At 47.6% G+C, this 15,606-nt stretch overlaps 5 protein-coding genes across 11 annotated transcripts; 2 read left to right on the plus strand and 3 right to left on the minus strand.

Annotated features, from left to right (window-relative positions):
• Positions 1-280: 280 nt before the first annotated feature.
• On the minus strand, positions 281-1,891 carry LOC117891548 (phospholipid scramblase 3). The gene is made up of 5 exons (XM_034797064.1): positions 1,728-1,891; positions 1,151-1,321; positions 701-1,092; positions 499-642; positions 281-440 (listed from the first exon to the last, which is right to left on the minus strand). The coding sequence occupies exons 1-5, from the start codon at positions 1,810-1,812 to the stop codon at positions 411-413; spliced, it is 822 nt and encodes a 273-aa protein (XP_034652955.1). The 5' UTR covers positions 1,813-1,891; the 3' UTR covers positions 281-410.
• A 70-nt stretch (positions 1,892-1,961) lies between these two features.
• On the plus strand, positions 1,962-4,658 carry LOC117891546 (syntaxin-6). Of its 2 annotated transcripts, none has more exons than XM_034797063.1 (4): positions 1,962-2,112; positions 3,014-3,171; positions 3,345-4,079; positions 4,138-4,658. In XM_034797063.1, exons 3-4 carry the CDS (start codon positions 3,443-3,445, stop codon positions 4,212-4,214), a joined length of 714 nt encoding a protein of 237 aa, XP_034652954.1. In that variant the 5' UTR covers positions 1,962-2,112; positions 3,014-3,171; positions 3,345-3,442; the 3' UTR covers positions 4,215-4,658. The 2 variants fall into 2 exon arrangements, with proteins under 2 accessions (XP_034652954.1, XP_034652953.1); XM_034797062.1 differs by lacking the exon at positions 1,962-2,112 and adding an exon at positions 2,347-2,910.
• Positions 4,659-5,073: 415 nt separating this feature from the next.
• LOC117891545 (spermine oxidase) lies at positions 5,074-8,249 on the plus strand. 2 transcript variants are annotated; one of them, XM_034797060.1, is made up of 2 exons: positions 5,074-5,306; positions 6,360-8,249. In XM_034797060.1, exon 2 carries the CDS (start codon positions 6,375-6,377, stop codon positions 7,902-7,904), a length of 1,530 nt encoding a protein of 509 aa, XP_034652951.1. In that variant the 5' UTR covers positions 5,074-5,306; positions 6,360-6,374; the 3' UTR covers positions 7,905-8,249. The 2 variants fall into 2 exon arrangements, with proteins under 2 accessions (XP_034652951.1, XP_034652952.1); XM_034797061.1 differs by lacking the exon at positions 5,074-5,306 and adding an exon at positions 5,968-6,125.
• Positions 8,250-8,658: 409 nt separating this feature from the next.
• LOC117891544 (MAGUK p55 subfamily member 7) lies at positions 8,659-14,014 on the minus strand. Of its 5 annotated transcripts, none has more exons than XM_034797056.1 (9): positions 13,556-14,014; positions 11,866-11,966; positions 11,519-11,796; positions 11,331-11,462; positions 10,911-10,940; positions 10,396-10,563; positions 10,009-10,330; positions 9,542-9,838; positions 8,659-9,482 (listed from the first exon to the last, which is right to left on the minus strand). In XM_034797056.1, exons 2-9 carry the CDS (start codon positions 11,906-11,908, stop codon positions 8,962-8,964), a joined length of 1,791 nt encoding a protein of 596 aa, XP_034652947.1. In that variant the 5' UTR covers positions 11,909-11,966; positions 13,556-14,014; the 3' UTR covers positions 8,659-8,961. The 5 variants fall into 5 exon arrangements, with proteins under 5 accessions (XP_034652947.1, XP_034652946.1, XP_034652949.1 ...); XM_034797055.1 differs by having other exon boundaries at positions 11,866-11,972; positions 13,556-14,013; XM_034797058.1 differs by having other exon boundaries at positions 9,542-9,718; positions 11,866-11,972; positions 13,556-14,011.
• Positions 14,015-14,419: 405 nt separating this feature from the next.
• LOC117891549 (uncharacterized zinc finger protein CG12744) lies at positions 14,420-15,313 on the minus strand. Its single transcript, XM_034797065.1, has 2 exons — positions 15,157-15,313; positions 14,420-15,094 (listed from the first exon to the last, which is right to left on the minus strand). Exon 2 carries the CDS (start codon positions 15,051-15,053, stop codon positions 14,634-14,636), a length of 420 nt encoding a protein of 139 aa, XP_034652956.1. The 5' UTR covers positions 15,054-15,094; positions 15,157-15,313; the 3' UTR covers positions 14,420-14,633.
• Between the last annotated feature and the right edge of the window lie 293 nt (positions 15,314-15,606).

Raw genomic sequence — 15,606 nt, forward strand, 5'->3', positions numbered from 1 at the left:
TGAACGGAGGGTGAGGAATAAGATGTATAATTCTATTTGTAAATAATCATTATGTTGTCATATATGCTATAAGTTTGTAGGTTAGTCAAACGCAAACTACACAAACATTTGATAGAGATAAATGAAAATTATTGTACAAAAAACTGCTAATCAGCGCAAGAGCTATAGCAACATACATAGATATATCTACATATATAGTATATATTTGAGTGTGCATGAATGTGGTTATAAAAACAAGAAAGTGAAGTGATCTATTACATTATTGTAAAATATATCAAAAAAACTGAACGAAAAACAAAAAAACAAAACAAAACCAACCAACTTGAAAACTTATACAAAAAAAATGACAAAAATAAAGAAATCAATGTGAAAATATATCAAATATATAACTATTTCGTTGCTGGATCGTCTTAGAAGCGCGTTTGGAAGTACATGTATTCCTGGAAAGGCAAAACAGATGAGCGGAGGATCGTTTGTGATATTTTGGATGCATCTTACCAGCAGAAAGGCTGAGCCCAAAATCAGAGCACGCTCCTTGGCCGTCAGTTTGGCATCGCTGTAGTAGATATTTGTGGTGTACTGGGACTTGCTGGCCATCCACTTGTGATCGATGGACGCCCTTAGGTTACCACCCGAATGTACCTTCATGTGGAACAAAGTTTATTAGTAAATGCAGTGAGGGTAGCGAGTATTCGTGTACCTTGAAGTAGCACTCTTTGGGCAGGCAGAAGCAGCAGAAACCGGAATTCGCTGGTCCCTCCACACAGAAGACGGGCTGGCCCGTGTTGCCATCCTCGATGAAGAACTCAGGCTGCATAAACGTGGGCGACTGCACCACCCGGCCGAGGACATTGCCCGGCGGTATCCAGATCTCCAGACTCTTTGCCTGGCAGCACATCGAACCGAGGGCGAATTTCTTGCGGAACACCAGAGCCTCCTGGTGTGTCTTGTCCAGCAGGTGCATCTGAAAGGGTCGCCCGGCGCCCCAAAGGAGTCGATTGTTCTCCGTGGAGCTCTCGCTGGCGGCAAAGACGGCATCGCCCAGGGGTGATCGCACCACATAGCGATTCTCCGAGGAGACGGCTGTCAGGGCTGCAAAGAAAATGGCTTAATTGGATCTGGAGAATATGTTTATGTGGACACAACATACACTCATTCAACTCGAATGTTTGTTCAATGTGGACCGAGGGCAAGTCTGCTAGGCAATCGTAGCCGGAGAGGGGCATAAACGTTCGACTGCCAGTCACTGTGGGCAGCGGTATCCTGGGAGCCTCTGAGCCGGGTCGTGGCTGTGAGGTAATGCTTATATGGGAATCATAAACTGAAAATAAACAAAGGCAGCATTAATTAATATATATCTTTGAGTAGGTGTATGACTGTTAGCCGATCACTTGGTCAATATCGCAGTTTGATTGGAAACAAAAGCACTCGGGCGAGTTAACACTGGGACGCCGTTGGCCAGGCCATAATGATACCACAACAAAACTTTTGCTGATAAGATATAGCTAATTTTATGTCGCATATTTCTTGGAACACTACCACATCACGGCACACACACACACCCACACACACGGCCATGTAAGCCCAACAACAATTAATCCAAATGCAGCGGCTGGCGAACACAGGCGCAAAACCACTTATCAGTTTGGTTGGTAAAAATTTACCAATGTCCATAGTGATTCATATCGTGGTTGGTATTTCTTGGAGAAATTGTCCCATTCACTTACCCCTTGGTTCTGTGGGACTTTGCTGCTGTGCCACACGTATTTCGCTGTCATATTGCAGTGTCCGCACTGCATCGTTTTGCAGCATTGTAAATGCAGTTTTCAAATTAATTTGCAACACGACACGAGCCTCAACGGCCAAAATGCGCAACGATAACTTACCGTAACCTGTGTGGCCGTATTTGTATTTCTCAAATATCGATAGATCGTACCAATACTATTGAATACAAATATAGTGCATATCGATATAGTTAATCAACAATCGAGCCGAACACCTGGTGACCAAAAATAAATATTAATCTTTAAATTTGTAGTGCAATTTGCCGTAGAATTTAGTCACAGTGTTTGCCACAAGTGCATTGCTCAATGACGTCGAAACGTGCAGAGGGTGAGTGAGCAAAATATTTGTTGTGGTCAGTGTCATTGCCAGTGGTGGCATTTTAGCAGTTTCCTGTTGTTGTAATAAGAGTGCTGGTCAGTTGTTGTCAAAAACGGGGGCACTTTCTGCTGGAAAGTTTGTTTGTGGCTTGGGGGTGGCGTCCAGTGCGCAGCCGCTGGAGTGGCATAAACAAATGCCTTCACCTTCGCCTTCACACTCTCGCCGAGCAGCAGCAGCTGCCATCGTTCCGGAGCAGAGCGCGAATAGCGCCAGTGTACTCTGGGCCATCGCAATTGCCTGGCCGAAGCCGTAACGACGCGAAAGTATAACGCGGGTCAAACAATAAGAACGGGCAGATAAGCAACTCGGCATAGTGCAATAATCAATAAACGTGCTACTCAAACAACACTTCTCCCAATACAAGTTTATGGCTTGATTAGATCTCAGTTGATTGTGAAATTCCTGCTAAAAAAGAGAATAGCTTCCTTGTTGCTTTTTTTTTCGATGTAACGGTCTCGTTCAGGCGCCCCCAGAAACGAATATTCGTATATTTTCCAACTTGCAGTTTCCCCCAAATACTGGGGGTGGTTTTCCCGCAGTGTGCCCTCAGTGTTTGTGCGCGTCCGTGGAGCAGCGCAAAAGAGGAAGAAAAATCCATGAATACAAGAGTCGAGTGCGCTAACCGTTGGCTACACTCGTACTCGTACGTGAAAAATAACCGTTGTTACCCTTGCCGCAACCGCAAATTTCCATTTAGCCAAGGAACGTGAAAATGTCTCTGGAGGATCCGTTTTTCGTAGTCAAGGAGTAGGTGGCGTCGCTTGGTTTATTGCGAATGCAATTTCTTCGTCAGCCTCCACTCTTACCGCATCTTCAACTAACTCTCTCTTTTCTCTCTTTCTCTCTGCAGCGAGGTATTCAAAGCTCTGAACAAAACACGAGGCCTTTACCTGCGTTGGCGCGAGCTGGGGGAAGACGGTGGAGCGGAGGTTGAATGGACCACTACCGAGCTGCGTAACTCGCTGCGGAGCATCGAATGGGATCTCGAGGACCTCGAGGACACTATCAATATCCTTTTCCTAAACTGCATTGCAAATGTGTTTGTGTGACGACCAACGACGACGTTGCGTTGCCTCGCATTTGTGAAAAATCAATTCGTTCTGCCTAACCTTTCTGTTTTAGCTCACACAATTTTGCATTTTTCATGAGGTTTTTCTTAACCCTGGGAAACCGACTAGCACGCATTGTCGAGAAGAATCCGACCAAGTTTCGGATCGACAACCGGGAACTCTCCAGCCGGCGCCACTTCATCGACAACACCCGCGATGAGGTCAAGCAGATGAAGGATAAGATGAGCCTGAACCGGAACAGGGACAGAGACATAACCGCACATCAGCCGCTCCTCGACAACGATCGCAATAACCCCAATCAGAATCAACCAAATCATCACAACATCTCTAGTTCCAATACCAATACGAACACCAACTCAAATGAGTACCATCTCCATCCGCACAACGATCGCACTTACCTGGTGGAGTGCCCCAGCGCCTTGAACGGCAACTCATTGATCAACAGCGGCAGTCAGGCGGTGGCCAATACCATTGCCGGCACCATGTCAGCAGCGGCAGCAGCTGCCTCCCGCCACAGCGGAACCAAGTACTCGAAGCTGGAGAATGCCCTGGACAGTCCCAGTCACTATGGGCAGCCGCATCAAGCCAGCAGCCTGGACAGTCCCGGTCACAGATATGTGGGCGAGACGGTGTCCATACAGCAGCGCATGATCCAGGGCCAGGACGAGCAGCTCGACATGATCAGTGATTCCATTGGCACCCTGAAGACAGTGTCGCGACAGATCGGCGTCGAATTGGATGAGCAGGCTGTGATGTTGGATGACTTTGGGAACGAATTCGACACAACCGAGTCCAAGCTGGACACGACCATGAAGAAGGTTGCCAAAGTATTGCACATGAATAATGGTGAGTAATATTACCCAGAAATAGTTCAAAGATTCAACTCCATAATTCCTTCTTGCAGATAAACGTCAGTGGGCTGCCATTCTAATCCTAACCGGGCTGTTATTGTTTGTGATAATTCTATTTATTATTTTGTAATTGCTTTCGTTTGTTTCCAAGTCACTTATTCTTTATTGTATTTAGTGTAAATTAGTTTTATTAGTTAATGCTTTGGGTAGAATTTTGAAAGTAAACTCTCTATTTTATATTCAAACAAACTATCAGCAGAATCCAAGTAAACTCCCTTGCTGTACATACACGTACCACTTTTAAATCAAAGTGTACATGCCTCCACATTTAAATATATATATTTAACATGCAAATAGTATACTGAATACTTGTGCGTATCCAAAGTTAAAGACAAAGACCGAACCGAACGATGATCATGTAATAAAAAATAACTCTATATACATACGATATAAACATATATACGAATTAAACAAGAATTTCCTGTCTGTAATTTCCCCGATTTGGCCAAAGGAACATGTACATACATCGAAGAATATATCGTTTATACACCACACACAAACATACATACATATATCAAGTGAGTTATTTAACGAAGAGAGTTTTAGCCAATTCCACTAACTTAGCAAAACTTGTATGCAGTTGACTAAATATATATATCTATATATAAATCATTCAAAACCAAACCCAAAACACTTTCTAAGGGCGCCAAGTGCACAAAGTAATTGCATCCATAGCTGGTCAAGGAGTCCATCCATCCATACATCATAATACATTTTCATTCTCAAACTCCCCACCCAACGAAAATAAACTCAACATCTACCTGCCCATCTGCCTACCTCAGCCGGTCAGCTGTTTCACTCAAAGCTCTTCGTGAGCTTTAAGTCTGCGCAGCTCGTGCAGAGACGTCGGCAGTAATCTAACGGGGACAGCTAGACGAAAGCGTCCCCCATTAGGAACACCACAGCGCCACTGGGCAGCACAGCATAAGCATGGCCAAAGAAGCACGTTTCCATATGCTTTTTGCTCTTCGGCATTCAGTTTTGTTTGTGCGCCCGCCGCCACAGCAGCCGCTTCAATCCGAATTTTTCTCTTCGATTTCCAACATATTCGACACAGGAAATCGGACGGGACCCACACAATCCTCCAGAGTGCAGTCAAAATGTTTGATTGTGAATACTTGTGAATATTCGGGAATTGGGAAATACAAGACACGAGTTTTCGGTGAGTGCTCGATTGGAGATGAGACAAACAAATACATATGTATGTATGTACTTTTCATTAAGTATGTATTTCCGCACACATGTTTGTGGGGTGTCAATTGGTGGCTGTATTTTGGTTTGTTGCCGCCTGCCGCACAAAACCTTGAACATTTTTGGCCAAATATAAAATCAATGCTTCGCTTTCTCTCTCTCTCACACACACACTCTACTCTCTCTTCACGTGCAGGAAGTGAGTGGCGCTCCCTTGAGGAGTTTCAGAGGTATGCCGCCGCAGCAAAACCCGCTGGTCCGGTTGGGCCACTGGCCACTATCCTCTAGGCAGGCTCCAATGCCTATGCTCACTGGTCCCAGCCTCAGCCCCCTTTTCGCAACACTCTATGTGGCGACTATTAATAAATTCATGCAGCCAAAGGCCAAACATACGTACATACATACATTTATAAATATGTACACGAGTATCCCCCCTACTTGTGGCTGAATGTATTGCTTTTGTTGTTGCTGGGGAGCTTTTTCGAGACTCTTATCAAAGTATGAAATGCCGTTACGTTTGACGCGCGCGCTCTCTCTTCAATTTCATAATCGAAATAGAATGGAACTTTTTAATCAAAGTGTTTGTTGTGTGTGTGGCAGTGGCAGTGCATCAATTGGCAAGCATTTGCAGTTAACCGTATTAAAGGGTACTAAATCACATGTGCATTAAAACACTTTTGATGCGGTCTTTAAGGGCATTTAAGGCCTAACTTTACCCTGATGATGGTTTCCATAGGAGCTCAAGCTCAAGTGCCTTCAATTGCACTACAACGGCAGCGAGTATTTAAATGTAAGCAATTTCCTAGTAAAACGATCTAACGGTGACTTGGTATGGTTTTCCGTATGCGTTTGCTGATTGCTTTTACTTCGACGCTTGTACAATTGACACAGTACCGTACCGTCCGTCCCTGCCCCACACTCAGATAGGCATAAGGTGTGCATTTGCACATTTTTCAGCAATTGGCACGAGAATTCTTCCCATTCTTATCTCCCCCTTGATTTGCTTTTGTGCATTCATTCCCAGATTCAGTCGCACAGAATGAGCCATGTGGAGCGGAGTCTCGATCGGAAGATCGTTGTCATTGGAGCCGGAGCCTCGGGAATTGCGTGTGCCACCAAGCTGCTGGAGTACGGCTTTCAGAATGTGCTCGTCGTGGAGGCTGAGGAGCGTGTGGGCGGACGTATACACACCATACCCTTTGGGGACAATGTGATCGATCTGGGCGCTCAGTGGTGTCACGGCGAGAGGGATAATATTGTGTACGAGCTGACGAGGAGGCAGGAGGAGGAGCTGCTGGAGTCCACCGGTCCCGTCTACGAGAACTATCAGTGTGTGCGCTCCAACCGGGAAGTGGTGCCAGAGAACGTGGCCAGCCGGCTGAAGGCGATCGTGGGAGATTCGCTGGTGTCGCGGCAACTGGAGCTGCGCCACTGCAGCGGATCGCTGGGCAGCTACCTGACCAACAAGTTCTATGACACCCTGCGCCGTCCGGAGAATGCCGACATCGATGCTGTGGTGGCCAGAGAGTTCTTTGACAACTATCAGAAGTTCGAGAACTCGGTGGAGGCCTCCGACACGCTGGACCAGGTGTCGGGGCGTGGATACCTGGACTACTGGGAGTGTGAGGGCGACATTCTGCTCAACTGGAAGGACAAGGGCTATGTGGAGTTGCTGAAGCTGCTGATGCGAGCCCGCGAACTGAAGTCAGATCTGGGGGTGCTGGACCAGCACCTGCTACTGGGCACCCGCGCACTGAAGATCAACTGGAACCGCAACGATGGGCGCGTGGAGTTGCAGCTGAGCAATGGAGAGAACTGCATCGCCGACCATGTGGTGGTCACCGTCTCCCTGGGCGTGCTCAAGGAGCAGCACTGGCGCCTGTTCGAGCCCAAGCTGCCGGTGGAAAAGCAGCGGGCTATCGACGGACTGGCCTTTGGCACCGTCAACAAGATCTTTGTGGAGTTCCCAGTGGCCTTCTGGCCTGACGACTGGACGGGCTTCACGCTGCTCTGGCGGGCTGAGGACTTGGACGACATACGGGGGACATCGCGGGCATGGCTGGAGGATGTCTTCGGCTTCTATCGAGTGAGCTACCAACCCCGCATACTGGCTGGCTGGATAACCAATGTCAATGGCAGGCACATGGAGACCCTGCCCGAGGATGAGATTCTGGCTGGCTGCATGTACCTCTTCCGCCGCTTCCTGCACTGGAACATACCCGAGCCAAGCAGCTTCCGCACCTCTACGTGGCACACAAACGAGAACTTCCGTGGCTCATACTCCTACCGTTCCATGGAAACGGAGAACTTGGGCACAGGAGCCCGCGAGCTCTCCCATCCACTCACTGTGGTGTCCACCAGGCCGGAGCGAGAGCGCGAGCCGGCGGAGGAGCTGCAGCAGAGTCGCTGCGACAAGCCCATTGTCCTGTTTGCCGGCGAGGCGTCCAGTGAGCATTACTACTCCACGGTTCATGGCGCTGTCGAGGCTGGCTGGCGTGAGGCCAAGCGCCTAGCAGACTTTTACGGACAGAGCGCTTCCAGTAGAGTCAATACAAAGTCGCAGCTTTAGCAATAGACAGAAAGAGAGAGAGAGGAGGCACAAGAGAAGGATGACTGCGATACCTGACAATGATTCCAGTGCAATGGAACCACCTGGCGGGGGTTAGTCTTTGTCTTCGTATTACAATAGCAATTTATCTAGCATACAATCAAGAAAACTGAGGATAGACTTTCATATGGTTAAGATATACAAAATGTACCACATAGGATGATATACTTAGATGAAGGATTCTATACTACAATACATATATTGATTAATATGTGAGTGTCGTCGTGTCGATGTGTATACAAATGTGCTGCCCAATAAAGCTGTGTTTAAGTCTTCTTTTATTTGATCCAAACTGAAACAATCCAATTTAAAATAGGGTTTTTTATTAATTTGTTCCAGTTGTTTTTAACAATGAATCGCCGCACAATAAATAACTCTTTGTCTGCTTAAGAAATGAGAGAAGTGTCACATATAGAACGTAGACCGTAGATCCCTATTGTATCCATTATGCTTCGGACAGTGTGAGACATGTGTATATATACAATTGAGATACAATACAGAGTTAGCGTTAAAGTTCAAGGATTAAGGATAAGTTCAAGTTATAGGGGGCTTGGTTAACTCCTTTTGATTTTAACAACGTGTAATAAATACATTTATAGTTTATTCCATTTGAACACAAAGAATTTTGTACAACAATTTTCACATAATTTAATTGTAAGTAATTGCAAGTGTAATTTCCGTACTATGGTTGCTGGTTTCTAAGTTCTTTCAATTGTTATTGTTTTCTTTTCATTGTTTTCACTGTTACGCAAAAAGGTACTTGTCGTGAAAGGACTAAAGCCGGACGGGAGTAGTGTCCCAGCCCAGCAGCAGGAACGCCTACGGGTACATAGAGTGTCTGACATTCTCCTATTCGTTCGTTCCTCAACTACATTCAACTACATCTTTCTTAGCACTTTGCTAAATTCGTATGGCAAAAATACTTTGGTGTTTGGTGTTTGGTTTAACAAATTGCATGAAATGCACCTATAGATGGGCATCTACGGTTTGGTTTTCCTTGGCTTCTGCTCTTCCTACTCTACTGCACCCACATCGAGGGTGCCCAGAGCGGCTCATTCTCCAGCCGCTGCACGTTCTGGACCAGCTGCTCGAAGGCGGTGATCAGTTCGCCGTTGACGATCTCCACGTCGAAGAAGTGGCCGTAGAGGAAGTCGATACGCTCGGCGGACTTTATCATATCATCGAATTCCTCTTCCGTGAAGCTCCTGGCGTTCGCCTCATCGAACGTTGACTTGGCACGCGCCTCGGTGCGCGTTGACTTCAGTTCATCCAGCTCTGGCGGCTTAATGTGTATGAGGAACGGTTTCAGCTGGGCCGTGCGCAGCGTCTTGATGGCCTGATAGTGGGGACTCAGCACACAGACGCAGCCAGCATTCACTATCGACTTGACGCTCTCCGCCGAGGTGCCGTACAAATGCCCCTTGTACTCGCCATGCTCCACAAACTTGCCGGCCTCGATATCGGCGTCCATTTTTTCGCGCGCCACAAAGATGTACTCGCGTCCAGCCACCTCGCCGGTGCGCATGGGTCGTGTGGTGTCTGTAAGAAGAAAATATCTATAACTCGACCATAGATGATGGGGACACAAATCGACTTACATGGCACTGGGCTACGGAACTTCTCGGGATCACGGGCTATCAGACGGCGACGCAGCTCGTTCCGTCCCACACCGGGGGCCCCGATGAGCACCACTGGCCTGAAGATGCCGGGCCGGGGATAGAGCTTGGCCACCTCCTCGTAGGTTGCGATCTGCTCGCGATCAAAGTCGTCGTTCTCTGTCAAGTCGTACATGATCTTTTTAGTCTTGGGCTGGCGGCACGAGGAGCTGCTGTTGCTCGTGTGCAGTCGCGGGGAGCCGGGTGGGGTAGTGTTGCAGAGTGAGGCGCATGAACCGGCTGATTGATGGTTGATTGATGGCGGGGGGTGATGGCGGCCAATTGTTAGTCAGATTGCAGATGAGCGGTTTAAGGGGCGACATGAAAGTAAATCAATTTCAGTCTGAACTTGGGCTTGGGCTTGGGCATGTGGCGAGAGAGCGACAGGGACTGGAATGTTGGATGCTTACGCTTCGAGTCCAGATCGTTGCCATCCCGCTGCGTGCGCTCGTGCATGATGCGGCGCTCCTGCAGAGCCCGACTCGGGATGAGGCCAGCGCGGGCTGAGCGCTCCTGCTCTCTGCGTGCCTGCCACCAGTAGGCATCGTCTTGGGCCACAATGTGGAGGACGTCGCCACGCTGGAAGGCCAGGCCCGCCTCCTTGCAGGGTATGTACGGATCCACATCGGGATTGTAGTCGAAATGGGCCTTAACCCGCACCTTGGACTCGCGCTGGGCACCTTTGGCGTCGGCGGGCACCAGCTTAAACGTGATGGTTCCCTCAGAGTTTTGCTAGCATTGAAAAATACTCTGATGTAATTAGAGTGGCTGGATGAATGGGATCCCTGGGCACTTACCAGTATGGTGAGCACATCGCCGGGTGTCTTGCCTTCGACATTAATGCTGTTGACCTCGATGACCTCGTCGCCGACGTGTATCAGGCCAGAGCGATCGGCGGCGCCTCCATGCATGATACGAGCAATGATTATCTTGCCCGTTTCCTCGTCCGTCTTTATGGTGGCGCCCTAAAAGTAGGCAGAAGCATTTCAATATTCCGCCAATCAAAAGTTGGCTCATCTGTGTTGTGTGAGTGTGTGTGTTTGTGAGAGTGCGTTTTCCGATGTGTGTGTGTGTGTGTATGTTTTGATGGATGTGCGACAACAACAATCAAATGGGGCGGCACACAACCAACAAATTGTATTCGAGTGTGTTTGTGCGTGTGTCCGTGTTTTCTTTGTTGTTGTTTTTTTCTATGGAATACGCGTATTGTATCCATTTTTGAGTGGTGCTTGGAACGGGATTGGATTTCTTTTGTTGTCGTTTATGGTGGAACTTTTTACAGATTTTATGCTATGGACATTCGTTTACTTACAACAATTGGCTCCGCACTCTGTGCTCCTGTCTGTGTTTTTTTTTAAATTTATTTATTTTATATTCGATTTGTTTTTGGTTTTAGCAATGTTTTTTAGTTGGTTTTTTGTTTTTTAATGAGATATCGATTCGATCGTATTCGATTTTGGTCGAAAGCAAAATTTACAAAATTGATTAGCTTGGAGAAGAATTGAAATATGTGGAATGCGACGGATGAGACGGATACAATGAGACGACAAATGCATGAGCGGAGGGGCAGTTGACACAGGCAGGGGTGGAAAGGTGGGCAAATGAGAGACAACACAGAGCACTGGTCCCGGAAAGGAAGTGTAGCCAAAAGTAGATGAAGAGTGAAATGGAATGGAGCGGCGGAATGAGAGTGAGAGGATGGGAGATGTGAGATGTGAGCAGCGGCACTCACCAGTGGCTCATTGCTCTTCACCAGCTGCACAATCTTAATGGTCTCCTCGTCCTCGTCCATCTCGAAGGGTGCCTCGGGCAAATGCGGATAGAAGTCCTTCTGGGCAATGGCATCGTGCGCAAACAGTAAATGCTAGAACAAGTCGAAAGGTCAGCACAGCCTCTACTATCCCTTTGGGAGACACTCACCTGAACGTGGGCATCCTGCAGCAGGTGGAAGGCCTCCTTGCAGTCATCGCTCAGATGGCAGCGCTGCGACAGTTGCTCCAGCACCTCGTACAGCACCTGGGCAGAGGTGGACAGCACGGGGGCCAGGCGATCGTCCCGACCCACCTTGGCCACCTTTGTGTGCACATTGACCAGAGCATTCAGCTCCTTGGACTCGAGCAGGGCCTTCAGAAAGTCAATCTCCTGGTCATTGGACAGATTCTCCGACTCCTTGAGCGTGGTAAACAATTTAGACAAAGCTGCAAAGCGAACAAAGGAGAACGTTTGGGTTTGTGCACTTCAGCTGAAATCCTTGGCATGCCACTCACCTGGATCCCAATTGATGTCCGATGCCATAACTGCAGCTAGCATGCTACTCAAACGCTGACGAAGCACTACCAATATACTTGGCTATCCTTTCGGCGCGGCACTGTCACAATAATCGAGTTAGCAAAATCAATATTTAGCTGGCTTTAACGGAACGTAGGGAAAGTTTGTCAATTTTGCGTATAAACATGTCAACAGGGGGTGGAGTGAGATGGCTGCCCAAGGATAATGGCACCCCCACAACGACTTCTTTTGCGTCATTCGCCCGGCACAGGGAACGCCGCCAGACACTGGAGAATTTTGCCAGCCAAAGGACTGTACGTATTCGTTACCATAACAACAATTTGCGCTCCATTGAACTTGGTTGGTGGTAAGGAGGTTGAGGCAACGGCTATGGCTATGGCTATGACGATGGCGACTAACTGACGACACTCTGTCTAAGCGGAGCCTCTCTCTCTCTATGTTTCTCTATTCGCTGCCCCAGCAGCAAAAGGCAATTAGCTGGCATTAAGCAGGGCCAAGTAGGTTGCCCCCTAGTTGGGTTTGGCCACTGGCCAGGGGGGCAGATGACTGGAGATTAGTGCAAGCGGAAAATTTATGGTCACTTTCATCTGAGGGGAGCAGCGCTCAGTGGCCCAGAATGTTGGCGCCTATTTATGTGCCAACTGCATTCCATTGAGTGTTCAGTGACTGAGCTTCCTGTTGCACGGCCATAACAGGACATACTAAGAGCTGTAGCTAGAGTTGTAGCTCTGTAGCTAGAGGTGCCTTGGCCAAGTGCCAGATGTGGGGGCAGAGTTCACTAACACGTTGCCCATGTAACGGGGTCGACCCGCCAGCTAGCTGTCGCGTTGCATGCCAGGCGTTCATTAGTGCCACGTTTACAGTTATTCTCACACGAAACAGGCTGTGGAGCAGGGGTGCAAATTAGTGTCACGACAGAAATAGCGTCTCAAGTTGATGGCCCGGCATTCGCATGATCCGTATGTCCTTCAACTTGCAAAAGGGTTCACATTTCCTCAGGCAATTGCCTTTAATAAGCGAGATCTTACACTCCCTCTCTCTCTCTCTCAACACTAGCCAGCAGATGACCTTGAACTACATACTCGCGCGTACGCACCAGCTGCAGCAGCATGGCAACAACGTCCTGTCCATGCAGCAACGAAATGTACATACAGCACGTACAAAAAGCAATGACAGCGCGTGGGCGGTTCGTTTTGGGGGATACAGACTGCATTTTCATCTGCGGGGTGTACTTCCGATGCAGTTCGGCCAGAAGTCCACCCGAGCAATGCTGCAATTACACTAATTACGGGCAGGACTGACTGAGATATGCCAAGTGGTCTGGAAGACATGCCCTGCTGGGAAGGGGTTGAAAGTGCACTTCGCTCTAACAATGGCAGTCATTTCGAGCGTAAGATAAGGCAGGTACACCCACTCACCCCCAGGACACTCGCTCCCACCGCCCACTTGGGGGTTGATTCAAAACTTTAAGTAATTGCAACTACACTCGAGCCAAATGAGTTAAAGGGCTGAGCAGCCACAGCAGTCTGGTCACACTGAGCGTGGCGGGAAAAGAACGCGAGAGCGAGAGAGCGAAAATCAAGAGAGCAGCAACAGAGAGTATTTACAGTTGGAACAATCCTTGTGAATTTGATTAACAGACATCCATCCAACTCGATTTCTTCTCACCTGGTGATTGCGTCCACTGGAGGGGCTTTGTTATCGTTGATGCTGCTGATGGATGTCAATTGGCACTGTTTTTCCGTCTCGGCGTTGTTTTATTTTTAAACAGATTTCCACTTCACTCGCAGACACATACACATGCACCGACAACATGTGAGGCACGACGATTCACTGGGACGGGACTGTGCAGTGTCTGTGATTCTCTATTTTTAGGCAGCTCCACGTCGCGGTGGCCAGTGCTGCTGGGAAAACTTTCAACAATAACCTTTATTTATTTGTTGGTTGCAAATTGAACAGACGACAGGGCCCTGGGGCCAGCAGGTCGACGCAGCGAAGCCAAAACGAAGACTCCGAGGAACGGAACGCCAGCGAGAAATTAATTTTAAGAACAACGAAAAGCACGTCTGCAGCAAGCGATGGACAAAATTCGACGGAGATGGCCGCTCTGTGGGCTCTCGGGCTCACCACCAGTGGAGAGAGCCAGAGACCTAACCAAACGAGCGACGTGACCGACCGGGACATCGGCTGGCTGGGGTTTAATGCGCATGTCAGCAAAAAGTTTTGCAATGAGAACATATGCGGATACAGGGTGTACTTTATTTAAACACGAGTAAACATTTTGACAAGTCGATAACCTTTTTCACTCCCTGTCAAAAATTCGTATCACAGCGAAGGCATTTCTACAGATCTTCCAGTGTTGCATTGCTCAACGGAAGCATTAGTTTCGCCATGTGACTGCTGATGCAACTTGAAACAAATACATTATTATCTTTCATTTTTCAAGTGTGTTTATTAACATGAGAGATTACACAAAGTTATGCCGTTTGGCAGCGACGTTAACTCAACTGTGTGATGCATATAAAATTAACGCAGGCAATGCAGGCCTTATAGCATCTCTGGTTAATTCAGGTTGTTCACTATTTCAGCTCTCAAAGCAGAAAATGTTCAGCGATTTTTTAAAAAGATCACAAAAATATTCCACATTAACAATTATGAGAAATATTCTTAATAAAACATAGATCTACATATGCACAGAGTCCAGGTCCAGTCCAAATTGTTGGTTTGTGGGCGCAGTAAAGATCTATCATTCAACGTGCCCGTTGAAGAAAGCGAAGGGTTGTGGGTATATTTGATGCTGGGGACTCCGTGGAACATGATTCGAATCACTTGGTTTCCTGATCTCCCACTCGGAATGCTTTAGCTTCATGTGGAGCATTAGGTACTCCCGTAGGACAAAGTATTTTGCGCAACGATTGCACTCGAAAAACTCTCCCGTTTTCGATTCCGTGCTGACAAGGGCCTCGTGGTAGTGTTTGTAGTGACTCTTCAGCTCCTGCAGCGAGTGCAGTGCGCGCCCACACAGATCACAGCTGTGACTCTTGGGGATCGGTTGGGTGACCGAAGGAAAGTGTGACAGGTGATGCGCCTGAAGCGCTTCTATACCGACAAAACATTTCTCGCACATCAGGCACCCCAAGTGCAGGCCGGTCAGGTCTGTCTCCATCTCTGATGCTACTATGCCCTTTGTTGGCAGCTTAGCTGAAACTGAATTTCACCATTACTATCTAATATGTACATAAGTCCACTGTCCACTTTCTGACACAAACCTCTACCAATGCTGTTTCTCCACCGACTCTATTCGAAATGTACAGTTTTTTTTGCTGTTTCGTTTTCAGTTCTTCTTGTTTATTGTGCTCAGCCTCTCCCACTCTGTTCGGTGTTTTCGTTGTCCAGCGGCGCGCTTGCGTTTCCAACTTCCCCTTAGAACGAATATAAAATAACTGCGCAGCTGAGCAGAAATAGCGTTCAAGGAAAAGAGAGAAACAGAGGAGCGTAAAATGAGCAAAAGTGTACATATGTATGTACATACTTATGTATGTATGTTTGTATGTGTGAATATGTAAGTGGAAGTGCCGCTCTATTTAACAAGCTAGAGACGTTTCTTTGTCTCTATTCCTCATTAGGATTATATTAAAAAGGCATTCCATTGTGAAAATCCTACATATGTATGTGCTTGAATACATGAAATACATAAATATGTATGTATGTATGTACAT

Source organism: Drosophila subobscura, chromosome E (genome assembly GCF_008121235.1).
Source record: "Drosophila subobscura isolate 14011-0131.10 chromosome E, UCBerk_Dsub_1.0, whole genome shotgun sequence".
Lineage (NCBI taxonomy): Eukaryota > Metazoa > Arthropoda > Insecta > Diptera > Drosophilidae > Drosophila > Drosophila subobscura.

Excerpts from the sequence above, each read along its gene's own strand:
- LOC117891548 (XM_034797064.1), bottom strand. The coding sequence starts at position 1,812 with ATGCTGCAAAACGATGCAGTGCGGACACTGCAATATGACAGCGAAATA. Across the intron at positions 1,322-1,727 it reads AAGTCCCACAGAACCAAGGG|TTTATGATTCCCATATAAGC; the intron begins GTAAGTGAATGG and ends GTTTATTTTCAG. Across the intron at positions 643-700 it reads CCAAAGAGTGCTACTTCAAG|GTACATTCGGGTGGTAACCT; the intron begins GTACACGAATAC and ends TTCCACATGAAG.
- LOC117891546 (XM_034797062.1), top strand. The coding sequence starts at position 2,876 with ATGTCTCTGGAGGATCCGTTTTTCGTAGTCAAGGA. Across the intron at positions 2,911-3,013 it reads CCGTTTTTCGTAGTCAAGGA|CGAGGTATTCAAAGCTCTGA; the intron begins GTAGGTGGCGTC and ends TTCTCTCTGCAG. Across the intron at positions 3,172-3,344 it reads GGACCTCGAGGACACTATCA|GCATTGTCGAGAAGAATCCG; the intron begins ATATCCTTTTCC and ends ACCGACTAGCAC.
- LOC117891545 (XM_034797060.1), top strand. The coding sequence starts at position 6,375 with ATGAGCCATGTGGAGCGGAGTCTCGATCGGAAGATCGTTGTCATTGGA.
- LOC117891544 (XM_034797056.1), bottom strand. The coding sequence starts at position 11,908 with ATGCTAGCTGCAGTTATGGCATCGGACATCAATTGGGATCCAG. Across the intron at positions 11,463-11,518 it reads TGCAGGATGCCCACGTTCAG|CATTTACTGTTTGCGCACGA; the intron begins GTGAGTGTCTCC and ends GACTTGTTCTAG. Across the intron at positions 9,839-10,008 it reads CAACGATCTGGACTCGAAGC|CCGGTTCATGCGCCTCACTC; the intron begins GTAAGCATCCAA and ends ACCATCAATCAG.
- LOC117891549 (XM_034797065.1), bottom strand. The coding sequence starts at position 15,053 with ATGGAGACAGACCTGACCGGCCTGCACTTGGGGTGCCTGATGTGCGAG.